Source organism: Sarcophilus harrisii, chromosome 2, assembly GCF_902635505.1.
Source record: "Sarcophilus harrisii chromosome 2, mSarHar1.11, whole genome shotgun sequence".
NCBI lineage: Eukaryota > Metazoa > Chordata > Mammalia > Dasyuromorphia > Dasyuridae > Sarcophilus > Sarcophilus harrisii.
This window is the reverse complement of record NC_045427.1, coordinates 616,987,983-617,008,689: the sequence shown is the minus strand read 5'-3', so window position 1 is coordinate 617,008,689 and position 20,707 is coordinate 616,987,983. Positions and strand designations below refer to the sequence as shown.

The window sequence follows — 20,707 nt, the reverse complement described above, 5'->3', positions numbered from 1 at the left end:
CTGAATTCTTAGCTATCCCTAAAAGTACTGCTGCAATTATTTTGTTGTATATTCTTATTAATTTGGTTGACACAAAAGTCCATAATGGAGTCTCTGGTTCAGTGTGGACATTTTAATTACTTTGTGTAATTACAGCTTACTTTTCAAAATGGTCGTACCGTTTTACTGACCCACCAACAGTGTTTTAGTGTGCCTCTTCCACAATCCTTCCATTTTCTATTGCTGTCTGTGGTCATTTTTGCCTATTTGTAGGGTGAGGTGAAACTTCAGGGTTATTTTGATTTGTATTTTTCTTATTAATGATTTGATGCCATGATCATCAAAGGCATCTGGTATTGGTTTAAAAAAATAAAAATAGATCAATGGAAAAGACTAGAAAATCAAAAATTAGAGACATTAATATAATTTGAGATCTGGAATGCTATTCCCTCTTAGTCTCTACTTCTGTTCATCATTTCCCTTGATGTTCTAGATCTTTTGTTTTTCCAAATGAATTTTGCTATTTTATGAAATTCTGCAAAGTACTTCCCTGGTAATTTTATAGTTTGCATTAAAAGTGTAAATTCATTTTGGTAGTATCATTTTTGTTACATTGGCAAGACTTAGTCATAAGCACTATTTCTCCAGTTATTTAAGTTGTTCTTGATTTCCTTTCAGGAACTTTTAATAATTGAATCTATACAAGTTTTTATTGCTTTGGTAGGTTGGTTACCCAGATATCTTATAGATATTTGGAGAGAATTCCCTTTCAATTATTGCATCTTATGTTTTGTCATTATATAGAAATGCTGAAAATAAATAAAAAATGCTGACTTTTGAAGACTTATTTTGTAGCTCACAATTTTGCTGAAGTTATTGATTTCAATTAGCATCTTTGCTGATTCCCTAAGATTTTGCAAATAAACCATGATCAGCAAATAGTTTTATCTTCTCTTGTCTATTTTTATCCCTTTAATTTCTTTCTTGTCTTATTGCTGTTGCTAACATTTCCAGAACTACCTCAAATAATAGTGGATAGGAGGTATCCTTGCTTCACTCCTTATTTGTTGCAAAAATTTATAGTGTATCTAAATTACATGATCTTTACTTTTGATTCTAGATGGAGGCTTTTTCTAGTTTATAAAAGATCTGTTTATACTTTGTAGAATTTTTAGTATACAAGAATGTTGCACTTTGGCAGACTTTGCATCTCTTGAGATGATCATATGGTTTTGGATGTTTTCTTTTTCCTATTATTGAACCATTTTTTGCATACCATGCATCACTTGCATAGTAAACTTTCATCCCCTCAGTTTTATTTCATGTATTCTTTGTTTTTAAAATGGTTTCTTTGTAAGCAATACATTGCAAGGTTTTGTTTTAGTATTCAACCTGTCACTTTTTTCATTTTATTGGATTATTCAATGCATTCACTTTTAAATTTGTAAGTTAGATTTATATTTTCCTCTATCTCTAATATGGGTGTTTTTTCCCCTCAAGTTACGATTCTTCCTCTGTTCTGCTGTAAACACAGTACTGTCACTATATTTTCCAATTGCACATTCAGCTCAATATTTCCAACTTAACCAATACTTACTGCATACCTTCTATATCCAGGAATAAAACTGATGTATTATTGAAGTAGAAACCATCAGGTTTATCTGGAAGGTACCTCAGAAGCCTTCTAGCTCAAGCTCTTCATTTTATTGAAGAAACTTAAGGCATAGGGGATTAAGTTACTGGGTGAAAGTCACATAATAGCATGCAAAGCTGAATTTGAACCCAAGCTCTCTCACTTCAGAACTATTACACTTCCCATTGCATAATACTGCTTCAACTCTTCTATTTTGCAGCGGTCATTAGGGATCACAAGTTCACACAAAACCAAAGTAGTAAAACTTTCCCTGGCAGTTTTTTCTCCCACAGCTGAAGGAATTAAATGAGCACCAATTCCTGAAAGAACAGACCGATGAGGCAATCTGATAGAGGAAATTATGGTGTCCCAAAAATCTTAATGTTCTTTAACATTATTAAAAGTTAAAGATAGCACTAAGACTTTTGGGACATACCATATAGCTTAAGACTCAGTTCAAATCCTACCTTCTGCAAGAAGCCTTTCCTGATTGGCCTTCCTTCTCTTCTCTCTGAGGTGACCTGAATTACACTGGATCTAGCTTGTGTATATAAAGATGTCTTTTTGCCTCACTCGTGCGTATGTAAGCTCCTTGAGTGCAGGAACTAATTTCCCCCTTTCTTTAAATTCCCAGAGCTTAATTCTATGCCTGGCACTTAGAAGCTCCTTAAATGTCTATTGGTTATTGACAAAGTATCTCTTCCCACCCACCCAATAACCCTTTGGACTGGCATAAGAGTTAGTATTCCCATGTTACAGATGAATGACAAGATCAGTCTTGTCCAAAGTCATACAGCTAATAAGTTTTGGAAACCAAGGATTGATGCTAAATCCTACACTATTCTACTGAAATGCTATTTCTTGATATTTGAGAGACAGTAGCAGATCTTTCCTCTAAATAGTTCTAAACACAATTCTATCATTATAGACATTACTTTTACTAAAGCAATTAACTCCTTCACTTCCTTCATCCCATCCCCTTTCACTGTTAGGAATCATGTATTTTTTTTTTTTTTTTTTAATTAAAAAACTTTTTTCTCTCGGGCTCTACTGGGGGAAAAATCTCTTGTAACAAGCATGTACAGTCAAGTAAAATTCTCATATTGGCCACATCCAAAAATGTATCTCATTTTACATCAAATTCATTGCTTTTGTCAGATCCTAAGAGGTAATCATCATTGGCTAGTCACTGAATGGATCAGAATAATTTAGTCTTTTAAAGTTGTTTGCCTTTACAATAATATTATTGCATAGATTGTTCTCCTGGCTCTGCAGACTTCATATTGAATCAACTTGTACAAGTCTTCTCAGGTTACTCTGTAAACATATCCTTCATCTTCTCTTACTATTTTATCAGATTTATAAACAGTAACTTGTTCAACTATTCCAATTGAGAGACATCTTAGTGTCCAGTTCTTTTCTCTCTATACACACACATCCATTACATTTACGTGTATATTTGCCTGATATGTGCGCGCACACACACACATACATTATATATTTCTCCATTTCTTTGATCTCTTCAGAGTTTGGGACAGCCAGCCATTACAGATGGCTAGTGTTGATCCTGGGCAAGTCACTTTTCTTAAAATCTTGGTAAGGTTGCTGTGGGACAGGACCTTCTTAATATTACCATCTTCAATTTGCTCTGCACCTAAGTAAATTATGAATACTATAACACTCACTGAGGTTTTCAATGGGAACATGCCTCCCTGGCCCTTCTCATATTAGCTGAAATATTTCCCTTCCAACTCCCACTCAAGCATCATCCTTCTCTGACAAAGCCTTCTATGTTTGCCCAACATCCAGCACCCTGGACTCTTCCTATATTTCCATATAACTTATAGGTACTTATCTCCTTTCTATATATCATTAAGGACAGGAACACAAAGCCGTTTTATCCCGATTTGAAACAGCAGTACAAAAGTCTGGCAATAATCACAAAAGGCTGTGCTTCTGGCATGCGACAATATCTTTGTGCCATTGTAGAACAAACTTTCCACCTTCTTAGTCATCTGATATGTACCTAATTATTTAGGGTCTTCCCTCTTAGAATGTGAGCTTCTTGCAGGCAGGGATTGTGTTGTTGTCTTTCTCTGGATCACCAGAATTTAGCATAATACTGGTGGTGCATGGTAAATGCTGAGGCAACTGCCCTGGCTGCATCAAGATCATGAAGATGTATTATCTACCATCATCCTCCTCCTAGTCATCAGTAGTAGTCAGCAATACTAATGCCAAGGAACTGAATGAGGTCAGACAGACCTTGTCTCTGTAGAGTGGGTATAACAGTAACAGCTTGTCTTTTCAGTCATTCAATCAGCAACTTTAAAATTTTGTTCCTAGAGTTGTTAAGTCAAATTCTATCAATTTAACCCAGTTATTTCTTTTAAGCAGAGCATCCTAAAAATCAAGAAGGGACGTTATGGTCAAAAACTTAGTATAGACAAGGAAATTGAAGAGCAAAGGAAACATGATTTATTTTATCCAACGTAATAAAATTAGTTAGTGGCCCCATACTATTTGAACCCTGTCCCTTGATTGTTAATATTCTTTTAAAATGTCTTTTATAATTTATTTACATGCTAGCAGCCCTGGCTTAAAATTGGTCTGTAGGGGATGCTAAAATACGTATCGACTTTGCACAGGGAGACACCTTCAATGCCAGAACAAATGCCTACTTGTTCCATGGGATACCCTTTTTAGTGCAACATCAGTGTCAGAGCGAAGTCTTCCTTGGAGGTGGTCAATCCTTGGGCAAAACTTACTATCTTCCTCCTTTGGAATCACCCTACCAGGGTGCTTCTAAGGTTTTTGAGGGACTGTGGGAAGTCCCATAGTCTCAACCAATTTAATGTAGCAACTACTTAAGCAATTTTCCAGAAACTTTTCCCAATATCCCAAAGCACCCCAAATTATGTTTCCCACAGTGCCTTTGTCACAATACACTGCCATTCTCATAAGTGAGTTTCTTATGAATACATATCATCTGATTGATCTTGGTACTTATACTCACTTAAACACATTTTAGGTGTTTAGGTGCTCTTCCAAGTTCATGCTTGCCTTGGTACCTATAAGGGCCTTATCTATACTCAGCCACTGATAGCCAACCTAATAAAGGGGATGAGTCAGGATTCAAACTGGACTGAATCCAATATGCTTAATTTAACAGATACTTATAAAAAACCCAGAATTCAGCATACAAGTGCTTAATAACACTTGAGACAAAACAACAAACCAAAATGAAGAATAGTAGAAAATGGGAAAAGCACAGCTAGACAAGTTCATTTTTAAAAGATATGAAGGGAGGTCTTAGTGGATTGAAAATTCCCAGTCAGAATAGTTTGATATGGCAGCTAAGAAATTAAACATCTTAGGTGACATAGAGGCAAAAGATACAAGAGGAGGAGTTATTAGCCCCACTTTATTCAGGCCTGATCAGATTCTACCCAGCACGTTATGTTTGGTTTTGAGTGTTACATTTTGGAAGGATAATGACAAACTGGACAGCATTCACAAGTGGGGATGAACACATCAAAGGTAGCTGAATTTACTCAGAAATGATTGAGAATGTGATGAAAAGGGACAATAACAACTGTTATTTGATGGGCACTCAGGTGTTAGAGGGATTAGACATGTTTTGCTTGGATGAGTCCTGGAGACAGGCCATGAAGCAACGGGAAATTGCAGTGAAGCAACAATTAGGTTGTAAGTAAAGAAAACTTTCCTTAGAATTACCCCCAAAATAAAATGATCTGTCTTGGGAAATATGATCGACTATTACCTATCTTCATCCCGGAAGCAGCACATTTTAATCCATTAGTCCAATCATTTCATTCATTAATTTTTTAATGGAGGTGGCCAGATGGTGCCATAGGGTTAGAACACTGGTTTTGGAATCGGGAAGCCTTAGTTAGACATTACTAGCAGTATGACCTTGGATACGTCACTGGATCCCATTTGCTTCAGTTTTCTCACCTACAAAATGAGCTGGAGAAGGAAACCCATCCAGTATCTCTGCCAAGAAAGCCCTAACTGGGGTCATGACAAGTTGGACACAACAACATTTTTTTTTTTTTTAATGTAAACTCAGGTAACAACTTCTTAAATTAAGTTCAAACTGTTTCCCTTTTATTAAGGTCCAAGTAAATATTATACAGACTGGGACTCAATAAAGAAAAACATGTTCAAATATTTTATCATCAGCATCTCCAGGTAAATGTGTATGTATAATCAAGTAGCATTACCAATCAATCCTTAGGAAGCTCATCTGAAAGAGAAAAAGGAAAGAATGAGTGAATGACATTTATGCTTTTGAGCTCTTGGCTCATCTTTTTAAATCATTTAATGTCATCTTACAATTGCAACTGTTCTAAGGGGAAAAAATGCTATTCACACACCATAGGATCATTAAGTTTTAAAACTGGAAGAGACATTAGAACATATAGTTCAAGCCCCTCATTTTAGAGATGACTAAATTGAGGTAAAGTAATAAACGACTTATCCAAGATTACGGAGCTAAGTGAATAGCAGAGACAGGATTTAAATCCAGGTCCTTTGACTCTCTCTACCCTAGGATTTCCATGGTACCATTCTGCTGCCAATTCTAACCTTTGCTAGTTACCTTCATTTACAAAGCTGTGCCAAGGTTTTAGTTTTTGTTTGCTAAGAAAAGACAGTTGACTTTGGCTTATCCATGCATAACAGAATCCTTTTGAAGGGAAGAACATGAACCAGAAAAAAATCTAGTCATGAGCTTATGGCCCCATGGGACAGTGGAAAGAATACTGGGTTGTTAGTCAGCTGGACTGGATCTGAAAACTAGTTTGATACTTTCTAGAGAACTTGTCTGCCGATTTCTTTATCTGAGAAATGAACATATTAGATGACTCTAAGGACTCTTTTAGGGCTACAGTTAAATCCATTTGACAAATAATACAGAACATCTCTGCATAGTGAAAATCTCCCAAAAGAAAATACTTTTAGTAACTTGAGTTGCCAATGGACACATATTTGTCAACAATATTAAGTAGCACTATGTCAAAAGCATTTTATAAGGCAAAGTGAATCAAGAAGAATTAGGCTTTGCAGATGGTGCATGCTTGATGACTGCCAAATTAAAATGGCATTCTTCAAATGCTCAAATGTTAAGACAATTCAACATTTTGTACATACAACACCAGCTAGTTGTACTCATTTATACCTGCACCACACATGTTCATGTTTATAAACTTCAAAGCACTATATAAATTGAATTATTAATCATTAATGACAACCTAAGGAGATTTACAAGTTAGACTATTGCTTATTTACCCACTTGAATAGTGCCTATCCACTGTTAATTGGCCCATTTCTATTAAACTTACACAGCACAACCTAATTTTGATCCCTCAGCTCAGTGTAAAGCACTTGCCTAGAATCAAGAAAAGTGGAGTTCAAATTTGACCTCAAACATTTAGCTGGTATGACCCTGGCCAAGTCACTTAACCTTTGTTTGCCTCAATTTTCTCAACTGAAAAATGGGAATAATAATAGTATCCACACCTCCCAGGATTGTTGTGAAAATCAAATGAGGTATTTATGAAGTGCTTAGTACAATGACCAGCACATAGTAGGTAATAATGCTGGCTCCCTTCCCTCAACTCCTTTTACCTATTAGTATTATAAAACAAACATTTTTAAGTCTTGCTATTTTAATTTGGGAAATAAGAATCAAGTATTGGTGAACACAAATATCTCGATGTCTAACAGTTATAGATAAGAAGATGTGTCACAAAGCATATTCTAATGTATCTTTTTACAGAAGAGCATCAGAGTCTGTAAATTCCCTCAAATAGCCACCCAGGGCAGATTTGCAGATGGCAGTATCCAACTGAGAGTTCTTTAGGGAAACATTAGTGAAACAGCATTTCACTATGTATAAGTAAGATAGATAACTCTTACTCCATAAACTTGTATAAACACTCTTCAATTGTTTTTAAGCCAGCGAGAAGTTAATAATCAATGATTTGGGGAGATTCAATTTCTCCCCTTTCTTTTCATTTTCATTTTCAGATCTCATGCTCTTTCTCCTCAATCCACAACCAACTCAGGTGGGGAAGACCCTGTGTTCTACTCAGGTTCGGGTGGGAATAACGTTTTTTGTCATTGCTGAAATTAACTTAAATGATGTAATCTCAGTTCAGGCCAAGCCTTTATTATAATATTCATTCTCTAATTAATTGGTAGCCAATCAGAGTTGTAACCAACAGTGGGAACACCCCTTACAAAAGGATATATAAGCCTGAGCTGCTGCCATGATTGCCTTTTATCTAAGAGAAATAATCCTTTTGTTAAAATTATTCCAATTATAAATTATTAGTTATTAAAATTCTGGCATTAATAAAATTATTAAATTATCGAGAAATGTCTTTCAAACCTTTTAAAATGTCACAACTATGACCACAAAGTTTAAGTGTTGGATGACTGTTGTTGGGTTTCCTGAGGGGGGTATAGGGAGAGGGTTGAGATGAGAAAACAGTATCTCAACCCAGTTGTTAAAGCATACTTAATATTCTGTCCTCCAGTGGCCCTCCTACTCAATGCTCATCTCCTCTTGCTTACTGGGGTGTAGAACTGTCTAAGTCATTTTTAGAATACATAATGGTGGTAGAAAAACCACTTATTTTCACTGCTGCTCCTTACCCACAAGAGTTTATGCTTTGTCTAGGCCCAATTCCTCTGGAGTAGAGATTCCCAATTCATCTAAAGTTGGTCTAAGTTCCTGGATAATATATGGGTAGATTTCCTTATGAGGTCCTGCTTTGTCCTAGAAGCAAAAAAAAAAAAAAAAAAAAAAATTCCCATTTAATTTAATAGACATCGAACAGATAACAAAACCAGCCTAACGTTACATACAATATATCTAGAAAAGAGGTTCCTCTACTACTTAGGATCAATTTGGTCAGTGAGAAGTCAGTTTCAATAAGGAAGACAAACAACTACTGCAGAATTTAAAGTAAAGTAAACCTTATTATAGTCTAAGAATAATTTTACCAATTGGAATATGCTAATTAGATGCCAGGAAGGAAGGTAGTGATGACAGAAAACTGTGAAGGCAGTCAAATGTGCCCAGCAGGCAACATTTATAATTGAATCAACAGAGGGAAAAATATTTTAATTTCCCTCTAATTCGAGTCCATAATTCAATTAGTTCTAGTGTTGAATGGACTGATAGCCAACAGAAGCCATAATTATCCCTTTCATTTAAGATAAAGCAATTTAATTTTCTTTCCTTGTGTAGACTGTGATTTTTTTTTTCCCCTCCTGGTTATAATAGCCCAATGGAGACTTTTCTGGGAAAATTTGTGTTTTGAGGTCACTTGTTTCTCGGATCAGAGTTTTGGCAGAGTTCTACTTTGCAATGAAACTCATTTTCCGCATACAGCTTTCTCAAGTTAAATAAACTCAGAAAATTTTAACCTGCTATTCTTTGGTCATTAGCAAATTCCAAATTATCTTTATAAAGCTTTAAATACAATACAAATCAACAGAATTCTCAGTCCATTTCTATTTCACTGACCTTTACAGCCTCTAGAATGCGAACTGCACTAGCAAAATCATCTAACCGTCTGCATGCCCTCAAAGCAGCATCAATGATTTTGGGTTCTGGAACCAAGTCATAGCCAACCAATGTATTCATTCCTATTAGATTAAAAGAAAGCGGAGAAGCAATGTAACACCAGGCATGTTTGTGTAATAGCCACACTTTCAAAGAATCATGGAACTAAAAAGAACCTCAGAAATTACCGAGTTCATCCTTCTTATACAGATGAAAATTGAGACTCTAAATTGACTTACCCAAAGTCAAAGAGTTAGGACAAAGATTCATCTCTCAATTAAGGTTTTAGTTTTGATTTGAATTACTATATTAAGGAATCTCATAAACTAGTTCAGCTAATTTATGGGATCATATGATTTATAGCTGTAACATAAGGATATAAATGTAAAGATTGGTCTAACAGCCCAAGTACTGTTTCACAGACAAAAATCTAAAAATAGAATGCTATATACTAATTTCACTTCTATATAATATGGCAAAGACAACTTCTTAAGTCTTTTAATGGAAAAACCAAACTCACTATTCTTTTGTCACTCAAAAATAATTCCTTTCTGTATGAAGAAGGATGATGTCATTATCCTTTTTTTTTAAAATATTAAGGGCTTAAAAAAAACCAAAACCCCAAAACATAGTCTCTATAATAACACAGAATACTAGAATTCACCCGAGATGTCTTACTCTGAAGGAAATCACATGCACAGATGACACATGAAGCAGTAAACTATTACTCTACTTAACTAATGTTAAAATTATGAAGAATCAAGGTACTGATTAATTTACTATGATATTTATATTACGGGGCAAACAATTACAAAAAAAAAAAAAAAAAAAATCTAATAGACAAAAATTTAAAAAACTGCCCCAGGAGCTTTTGAGTTGTTTCAAAAGTCCAAATCTCTCCAAAAAAGAGGTATGGGATATTTTATAACAGTAGAAGCAAACTCAAAACAGAAACGGGAGTCACTAAACCATTCATGGATACCAACAGATGCACATTGACTTAGAACACCAAATGTTAACATTACGTTGTATTATTTTTAAATTTACTTTGTTAAATATTTCCCAATTGCTTTTTAATCTGGTTCTGGCTGTACTTGGGAGTAGAGTGAGCTTCATGTTCAACATATCTGTTTTATGGGATAAAGTTTAAGAGTTATGCTTAACTACTAATCATTTCTTTCTAGCTGTGCTGATGTCACAAGGACTAAATGGATTCTAGACGAGCAAATATGAGACAGTTTAATTTCTGTCAGCAAAATCAATTTATAGACATATCACATTTTATACCTTTTCGTAATTCCCAGGCATCAAGATCTGGTTTGTTGAAGTATGTCACCCAGCGAGCATCGAACTCTTCATCTGTCTCATGAGACCCATGGGAATAGCAGCGAACTGAATGGATAGCTACACAGAGAAAGAATATACATACATTTTAATGATAAAACATTTAATGAAAACATCTATGTCATCTGAAAAAAGAAAATAAATCTCTAACCATATTTTTAGTATTTGAATATAATACTGGCTAAAAATCTCAGGAATTATTTCATGCGTACTATAAAGTTTCTAAATGGATTCAAGTAATAAGCACATCAATTAGGAAATACGAATATAGCATTTTTTCCTTATTCTTTAAAAATATTTGGTCTCAATAAACAATCCCTAAACACAAAGAATAAAAATATTTTCCCCCTTTCAATTATTTCAACACCTGAAAGACCATGAAGACAACAAACTAAACAGACATGAAAAGGAAGTATGATTTAATGGAAAGAATGCTAAATTGAAGCCCAGGAAATCCATAATAAATTGCATTTCCTATTTTTAAGAAGCCCAAATTCAATAGTAAATGTCAGTTCCCTTGACTTGTGAAATGGAGCTGGATGTATTATAGTTATTTAAAATATTTTAAAACAGTGACTAGTCATAAAATTATTTCAAACTATTTCATAAAATAGGCATTAATCAGTCACTAAGAGCCAAACTAAAAAACAAGTAATAAGTCTAAAGAAAAGATAATGAAACACACCTTTCTCCTACACCAGTGTATTCTAAGTGTTTCTGATTAGCAGTTTTTTCCTTAGTTACACAGAATTTCATCTTAAGAGGGTTTAGAGGAATAGGATATTCCCCCAAAACAACTTATATAAAAACAAAAGGCCATCAAAAAAATTTTAAATATGTATAATCTAACTCTTAAGAAATGGTGAAGAAAACAAAGTACATCAGAAAAGACAAGTAATGGAAACTGGCTGTATAAGAGGCTAGATAATAGAACAACACTTTTAGATCAGCAATTCAGCTACTGAACAATCTCTCTACTTGATAATGGACAATTTCATTCAGTGTTATTCACAATGAATTTCAATCGACCCAATAATGGAAATTTATTTTTGTTGCTTCTTCCAAGAGGAAAAAAACATTTTAATTCTTGAACTGAGTTATATTAATGGTTGAGAATGACATAGGTTTTTAATATTAAAAGTTCAAGAAGAATGTGTCACCAGGGCTGCTGCAACAATACAAAACGTTCAACCCAAACTTTAAGAACTATAATTTTATTATTATACCTATTGACTATTTGGATTATCTTAACTAGTTTACTTAAATATCAACCCCATTCTCCAAATTAGGAAACTGAAGATCAAAGAGGATATATGATTTGCCTATGGTCTAATAGCTGGGACAGACATAGCTGAGTTTTAACCTAGATTTCCCAACTAAATTCAGTGATCTTTCTATTATACCAATGCAAAGAATTCAGTTCCTTATAAACTAAGCACTCACAATGAACTTGAAATTTTAAGTGACATATACCCTTAACAGGTCCAATATTTGTTATCTTATGACTGAGAAAATAAATCACAGTAATTCTGAATCCTTCACTATCTGTTTTGAGGGGGTAAGAGCAATCAACAACAAAGTGCCTACTATGTACCAAGCAACGTGCTAAGGTCCGGGAATACAAAGAGGCAAAAAAAACCCTTGAGGAACTTACAACAGAACTGGAGAGACAATGGTAAAAATTTCAGTAACAAATTTATTAATTTTATCAATCAGAATTAAGAGATAAGGGAAGGCTTCCTGTAGAAGATGCTATTTTAGTTAGGATTTAAAGGAAGTCAGGCTGGTCAGGAGTCAGAGTAGAAGAGGAAGAGTATTTTAGGCACAGTGAGAAAAAATGCCTCAAAGAGAGATAGGAATATCTTGTTTGTAGAATAGCCAGGAGGTTAGTTTCACCAAACTAAAGAACATGTGAAGGAGAATAAGGTGTAAAAAAAAAAAAAAAAAAACAACAACACAAAAAACTGGAAAGGTAGAAAGGGGTTAGTTTATGAAGGGTTCTGGATTTCAAAACAGTATGTTTTGTATTTGTTCTTGGAGGCAACAAGGAACCACTGCAATTTATTGAGTGGAGGGGTTATGCTTATTTGAGAGATGTTACAAAGGTGAAATTAACAGGCCCTGGGATGGCCGAGATAGTGGAGAATCCAGAATGCCAGTCAAGAGGACTGGGAAAATGGTGTTGCCTTTTTAGTAATAGGGAAGATAGAATCTGAAGTAGAGTGTGGCATGCAAGATAACGTGTTCTGTTTGGGAAGTATCAAGGTTGAAGAGCAGGTAGATTTGAGAATCATCAGCATAGAGATGGCCGTTAAATGTCCTGGGCAGCGGATGAGCTCACCAAGAGAAGTGCTAAGAATAGAGAAATGGGCCAGGACAAAGGTTAGAGGGTGTGCTCTGGAGCAAGATCCAGCAAAGGAGACAAAGAAGGTACAGCCAGATAGATACATAATTCATGATTTCAAATATTCTCAAGACAAGAGTTATTTATAACTCATCTGCTATAAAAGCTGATTTCAATACTTCAAAGAAAAGATGATGTCAACTATATCTTCTTGGGCAGATTGCACTCCATCTTCCTTCTTTATCGCCCTTTAGCTCCAAGAATCATATGGGGAAATGGATTTTTCTATTAGAAAACAATTTGGAATCGCTGAGAGTGCTGCCTCATTTCCCAAATGTGATTGCAGCCTTCTTTCTTACTCAATCCCAGGTCCAGTTCATCACCCATTCATAGAACATGTCTAAGATCTATGTACTGATGGACTAAATCAATGGACTGTCCATTAAAGTGCATGTTACAATCTTAACAATAAGCATTTTTTTAATCCATTAAAAAACGTGGGTTATTAGGCCAATCTTCTTTGAGTATCTGTAGCACTCAGTGTGAAGCCTGTATAATATTTGGGGTCTTAATGCAATCAGCAAATCATCTAAAACCATCTGTGAACAGAAACACCAGAAACACTTTACCTCTTCTACCTGCAATTTGTGCAGACCATCCTTGACACACGGTGAACATTTTTACAAACTTTCTGCCTACTTTAAAAATTGTCTTGAGACCGACAAACAAACTCAACAAAAAAGTTATCTCTATAGTTTCATCCATATATATATATAACTGCTTTGAAAGCAGGACTGGGTTCTTGGGCTTACTAAAAGTAGGCAGCTGGGCAGTTGGTGTTGACAAGGAAAGTTGGACCCTTCTCCACAGTGGTCTTTCCCCCAATCATGGCTATAGAGCATAAATTAGAAAGAGGTATGGTTATTGCCAAAAGCTTTAGGTTCAAAGCCACTCCCATCAGCTTATAGGAAAATGGTGACAGTGGTTTGCCTTACTTTGCACATTCTACCTCTTGTCTCTTCTTCAAGGCACCTTGTTGCTAGAGCTATGCTGGAAATATACTGTCTTTCAAGGATGAATTTGCTACACCCAAACACACTTTCTTAAAGCAGGGGAAAAAAGGTACAATAGGAGTGTCTTTATGCTATTCTTAACTGTGTAAATATAAAAAGATGTGTTCTACAACAGAAAATAGTATGAAAACCAGATTATTGCCTTTTTGTATTTTTATCAGTCTCCTGGATCTTCTATCATGGTTGGTAATGTTATTTTGTTTTTTTTCTAATCATTTGGCATTGTCCTTACTTTGAAATAGCGTAAAAATGGGTTCCACACAATGCTTTCAAAGTTGCAATTACAAAGGTGTTTGAATGAACAATTGGAGAATGTCCATAGTCCAGGTAAGATAGATTACCATGTGTTGCATTTTCTTTGTGGTTCTATCTTACTAAAAGCATTAAAAACCCCAAAACTTCAGTGTTTTGCAGTTATAGCAAATCAATTTGCTAAGATAAATCCTGACACAACATGCCTTTCCTCACAAAATAGTTATCTACATTATAACCTATAAAAATATTGCCTTAAATAGTCCCAATTTGTTTTACAAACTATACTTCCAAAAAAATCTTTCTAACTAAAACAATGAACCAAATATAAATATTTTATCATTTTTTGGTGAAATTTTTCTTTTACTAACCTAAATTTACCAAGTGAAAATGTAGGCAGCATGATATATTAAAAAAGCACTCAACACAAATAGACTTGGATTTAAGTCCCAACTCTCTCATGTATTAATTCTGTGATATTAGGGAAATGCCATCTTATTGGGTCTCAGGTTCCTCATCTATAAATAGATATATTAGTATCACTAGCCACACCATATAGGGTTGGGATGAAGCCCAGAAGGAGTGTGTGTAAATATACATATGCATATTCAAAATACATGCTATATTACACATATTATCTCACTTTGTAAACTGGAAAGGACTATGGGAAAGGGGATTCATGACCTTTTATGAACTTTTTCCCCCAATAAGTTTACCAATAATTTATATTCTTGTCTAATTTCATTTCACTATGTTACAGAGCTGAGACTTGAACCTAGAGGTCCAGAAGGAAAAGTTATCTGCCTGTCATCATAGTTAATAAGTTGCAAAACTGAAATTCAAAATCAGATCCTTTGATTCCAAATCCAAGCTCTTTTCATGACTACACCTACAATTTTTCACTAGTCTAGGGTACTTCCTGAGAGAAAATTTCCTACCTTTTCCAAAATGAATCCACCACCCCAGGCCCCAGATGTGAGGAGTTGTTCTGCTAAAAGAACTAAAAGTGGCTTAGGGAAAAGGGAAATTGAAAAGCAAAGAGTTACAAAAACAATGTCAATACATACAACAGAAGCAGCACACAGAGAAGTTTATAATATACTTAGCAGGTCACCTTGAGAACTCCCAACACTTTTTCTAAGGTAATAGAAGCAATACAAGTAGATACCTGTGCTTTTCTCCCAGGGAGTTTCATCTTTACAATGCAACTTTCCATATTGTTCTACTGTTTATTACACTGACTGGGATGAACTGACAAGATGCAAAAGACTTCTTTATAATCATGATTTTTAAAGTGTTTAAAGACCATCCTTGGATACTACCACACAGCTACTCACATCAGCTTTTTAAAGCAAGTTCCATTATATTCATTTTAATATATACCTAGAATGTATCTCAGACTGTCTAAAAGTTAAATATAATTATATATAGGAAAAGATACCAAAGCTATTCAAATATAATGTAACACAGAGATCTAATTGTTATGGGATAGAATTTAGTGCTTATACCATATGGTATCTGTCCTGTACTAAAACAGTCAATAAATTTGTGTTTGAAAAAAATATATATTCTTTAGGTATCAATTAAATTAACTGACCTTCAAGGTCCCTTTTGGTACTGAAACTGATCTGTTGTTAGTTGAACAAGGCAATTTATAGCTATTTCCTACTTGTAGACAGAAGAGAGAAACTGCCTGTAGAAATGAACATATATTTAAAAATCTACATCTTAAATTAATGAAATCGTTTTGTTATGAACAAAATGGATCTTTCATTACCTTTTTCCTTTAAAAAGTATATGTATATTCCCAATATTGGAGCCAAACTAGATAAAATACTGTTACATGAACCCAGTTATAGTATATAGCATGTACTCTCGCATAGAACATTTGTATATTTCAGTAGTTTTGTTCAATAAAAAATGGTTCCCCACAAATGTAGTAAAGGCTTTATAAAATGCAAAATTTCTGAGTTGTAAGTTACTCAAATTCTTAAATTTCCTTTATAATACTCTGACTGGTGGCTTGTAATTATTTTAGTTGTCCTTCCTAGTACTCTTATAGTTATTAAAATTAGAGAAATCATTAAGAAAACCGGGGCTCAGTTCTGAGTGTAAAGTGACCTGCCTAAGGTCACTTTATGGCAGATCCTCAGCTTGATCCAAATCTAAGGCTCTTACCATGTCACTCATATTAAGGCAAAAGCTAACATAGCATAGAACTTTAATATACTGTCAGAAGGTCCTATTCTTCGATTTTCAATGCAATAATGCCATCATGTCTCCACACCCACTTCCTTTCTCTCACTGTGCTCTTCTACCTAGAAAAATAAATGTACACAACTATTTATTTCCTTCAATGCTAACTATGAAAAATTACTCGTTTCACATAATGCTTTAAAGTCTATAACCCCTTTCCTCTTAGTAGTATCCCAAAGCCTATGGGATAGGCAGTGGAAGCATTGTTATTTCCATGTTATAGGTTTAGAAATAAAGTGACCTGCTCCAGGTCAGTCAATTAAATAGTAAAGCCAGGACAAAAATTCTGGGATTCCCTTTATTCCTCCCTCTTTCCATTTTAATAGTGAATTCCTTTTAGGATACCTTCATTTTACAAATAGAATGAAGTTCACATGGTACACCCAGATATGACCCCCCCCCCCCCATCTCAGCAAATACTCAAAGCTATGTTAGATATAAACATTATTAAGCCACCTTCAGATCTCATAGGACAGGATATAAGGTCTTAACACCTTTGACTGGAAGAATTTAACATATTATCAGAAGTTGTTACTTTTTATTTCCCCTAACACCCCCAATACCAACCTCTCCTCATCCCCAACAAAAAGTAGAAGACTGAGGTCCCTTAAATTCTTTTCTGAGTTCTAATATGGATGTATGAGTTTTACATTATCATTCCAGTTTTAGATTCTATGATCAAGTTATCATTTCCTACATCTTCGAAGTAATTTAAGTAAGCAACTTTGAGACCTCACTATGTTTCAGCATTCTTGCTGTCACACTATTCAGGGTTTTCAAGCCATATTTTTGCTTGGGATTTTCTTCTTCTTCTTTTTTTTTTTTTAGAAACCCATATCTAGCTTTTTGGGTAGATAGTATAAACTTCTTCATGAAAATTATCAGCAGTACCTGTCTAAAATGAAGATCTGTAAAACCCTGATATTAAGCAAATTATAATTCTTATTACAATCATTGTTTGTTTATAAATGCTTTAAAACCCTATAAACATGAATCTTCAGAGCTTACTCATTTGACTAGATGTGCTGAAAGTACAGAAAGGGATCTTATAATCTAGCTGGTTAAAGTCTCTTGCCAGATTTAGAAATTATTTTAACATTCTTAATTTTCAGTGGCCCTCTGCCCAGTTTAAGACATAGAACTGTTTAAATTGCACATTTCTATTTTAAAGGTAAATTTCCAATGCGAAAATCCTTTTTTCGTTCAATGTAAAATGTAAATGTTTTCAAAGAGGGTGTTCAGGAGGAGAATTTCCCCATAACTCGGAATACAATATGTATTTAGTAAATGACTCTGGCCTGAGGAATTGATAGAAAGGCCCCAAACTGAAATGGATTAGAGGAATGATGAAATGATATAGACACACAATTAAATTTCATAATAAAAATTAGTATAACTTCAAGACTTTCCAAATCCTCTTTTCTGACACGATTCTAAGATAATCCTTTCAAAACTTTCCTCAAAATTTAAATTTATTCTAATAAGAGTGCTCTCTAAATATATCAACATGGAGCTTGCATAGAGGATCACAAAGCTGGACAAATAAGATAGAGAAAAACTCTAAAGTGACTGGAAAATCACCGAGTATATTATACCAATTTATACACAACAGGAAACAAGAGAATTTAGTTTCCAGAGACTGACAATACAAACCTTAGTCCCTTTTGGGTCCCCCCCCACAAAAAAAAGTTGTTACAGATGGAAGCATTTAAACTCACAACCTTAAGTGCCTGATTTCATAATGTAACATTACCAAAGGGATTCCAGGATTAAAGTGCCACTGCCACAAAACCTTCCCAGGATGATACAAGAGTAACATTACTGAAGATAATAAAATAGGAATTAGCAAAGCAATTATTCCTTGGTCGGGTTTCTCCACATAAACTGAAATTGTCCCAGGCACTGCAGAGCACAACACTCTCAACTGCAGGTTTCTTAGGATCACCCTAAGCGGCCTTTTCTTGGTTCCTCAAGACTCTTCGGGCCTGGTGCACTTCCTCTCCACTGGTCAGGTACCAACTGCTTTCTTACCTCGGTCTCAGAGTCGCTTTCTTTTAGCTGCAGCTCAAGCATCATCCGTAAACCTCCTTTCCTGATCCCAAGGCTAGTGCCCTTCCCAGGGAGCTGACATTTAACCACTGTGTTCGGATGAGAGTTCAAATCGGACCCTGGTCACTGTTAGCTGGGTGAACGCGGACTTCACTGCTTTGCCCTCATCTCCCGAAGAAGGGACAGGCAACCCCCTGCAGCGTCTTTGCCTAGAAACAGCCTCTGCCCCCTCCCCCAGCCCGGACACTCAGCACGGTCCCTGGGTTCGGGAAGCCAGTGGTGACTCGACAAAACTCACTAGGTGTTGTGTGCGCTTTCCACATACAGGTACACACACACCATGTGCCCGTTTCCCCATTACAACGACAGTCCTTTGCAAGAAAGCGTTGTGTGGCACCACATTCGCAACCCTTCTCACAGAACCTGATATATCAAATAGTAATTCATCAGCGCTGAGCGATTAACCAGCCGCTTAGCACGGATGCCCGGGCGGAGAACGCGGCTTCCTTGCCAGAGGTCACACAGCCCTCCGGAGTCCGCTCATCCACGCCGCGTCCTCCCGTGAGTTCTCGTGGCAAAGGAACCGTGACCATTGGGGGCTTTAAGACCTCGGGGCATCTGCGGAGCTGGCTCTCGGGGTCTCCGGCCACTTAACGCACGCCTCCGCTGCTTCCCGAATCGCGGCGCTCTTGCTAACCTTTGCAATCCCCAGGTTCCGGGGGTCGTTTCGGACATCCCCTCCCGCAGCCCGGGACTCCCTCCCCCAAATGCTTTACAACAGGAGAACCACAATGGGAAGCAGCCCCGCATGTCACGGCTACGAGTTAGGGACAACAGCGACATCTTGCCCGAGTTCTCGGACCCCCCGAGGACGAGCTCCGACACCTCAGAACCAGCCCGGGGATCCCCTAGGTGGGGAAGCCCGGGGCTCCGGCCCGAGGTCGCCGGGGTCAAGCCAAGGTGCCCCCGCGGACGCGCGATCCTGGGCCCTCCCGCCCCGCCCTGCCGGCGCCGAGACGCTCAATGTCACCTTCGGCGCCGCGGAGCGCCTCCGGGCCGGACCGGGCGGCCGGGCCGCCCGGGCCCGCGCCCCTCGCGGGGGGCCCCCGCCCCAGGAAGAGCGGGCGGCGAGCGTGGGCCCAGGGCCCGGAGCCGTTCTGGGGTGGGCCTGGCCGCCGCTAGGCCGCGGCTCGGGTCACCGCAAGGACGCGGGGCCGCGCGGGCCGGCTCCTTACCGGCAGCGGCGGGAGAGGGGGACGGCAGGGAAGAAGGGGCTGCAGCTCCCGGCTTCGGCAGCAGGACCCGCACCGAAGCGGAACAGCGGCGGAGAACGGCGGCCAGCATGGTGACAGCGGACGAAGGCGACGGACCGACCGAGCCACTGACTGCCGACTGCTCAGGACCTAGGCTGAGGAGCGCGAGAGGGCGCGCGGCGCATGCGCGCGGGGGAGGCTGGCACCGAGCGCGCCCAAGGGGAACCGACGGGGCGGGCGGGCGGGCGGGCGTGGGCGCGAGCCAGCCCCAGCGACGCGCGTGCGCGCGCGCTCTAGAGGCAGGTGTCTGCGGACGCCACGAGGCCGCCAGGAAGGGGGGGGGAGGGAGGAGGCGGGGCTACGGCGGCGCCTGGAGGACAAACCACATTCTGTTTCGTCCGACCTCGTGACTGGCCGCGGCCATCTTGCAACGAGGGCGGCCAGAGGGCGAGCGGGAGGAGGGGCGGAAAGAGGAGACGGAAGGCGTTTCCCCCAAAGGGACAAAAAGGCCGCGAGGCCACCAGGAGGCGCCCTCGCTCCAACCTCGGGAGCTAATGTCTGTATGCAGGCCACCGGGAGCTGTCTCCAGGTTCTCTCTAGCATGGCATACTCTATGGCAGTTTCTTCACTCGCTCCATCTGTGCTAAGAACTCTCTCTACTCCTCCCTCCCCCCAGCCGAGTGGATTGAGCATGAAGCCACGCCCCCTGACTTAGTTCCGTCCAGGCAGCGCCCCACGTGGTTGAGTCCTGATACACTCTCGGATGCCAATTGGTCTATGGGTCTCCCCTGAAGTCTCCCTGGGGATGCGGGCGGTGTCTCCCTTGAGAGACGACTGCGTGACCTTGATCAGATCCCCTCCCTTCTCTGGTCCTCGGCTCCCTCATCTGCGAAAGGAAAGCCAGTGAGATCTAATCCAGCGGTA

At 38.0% G+C, this 20,707-nt stretch overlaps 1 protein-coding gene across 1 annotated transcript; it reads right to left on the bottom strand.

The window, feature by feature from the left end:
- Window positions 1-5,716: 5,716 nt before the first annotated feature.
- LOC100928744 (cytochrome c oxidase subunit 5A, mitochondrial) lies at window positions 5,717-20,106 on the bottom strand. The gene is made up of 5 exons (XM_031956616.1): window positions 19,766-20,106; window positions 10,500-10,616; window positions 9,174-9,295; window positions 8,297-8,420; window positions 5,717-5,882 (listed from the first exon to the last, which is right to left on the bottom strand). Exons 1-4 carry the CDS (start codon window positions 19,872-19,874, stop codon window positions 8,307-8,309), a joined length of 462 nt encoding a protein of 153 aa, XP_031812476.1. The 5' UTR covers window positions 19,875-20,106; the 3' UTR covers window positions 5,717-5,882; window positions 8,297-8,306.
- Between the last annotated feature and the right edge of the window lie 601 nt (window positions 20,107-20,707).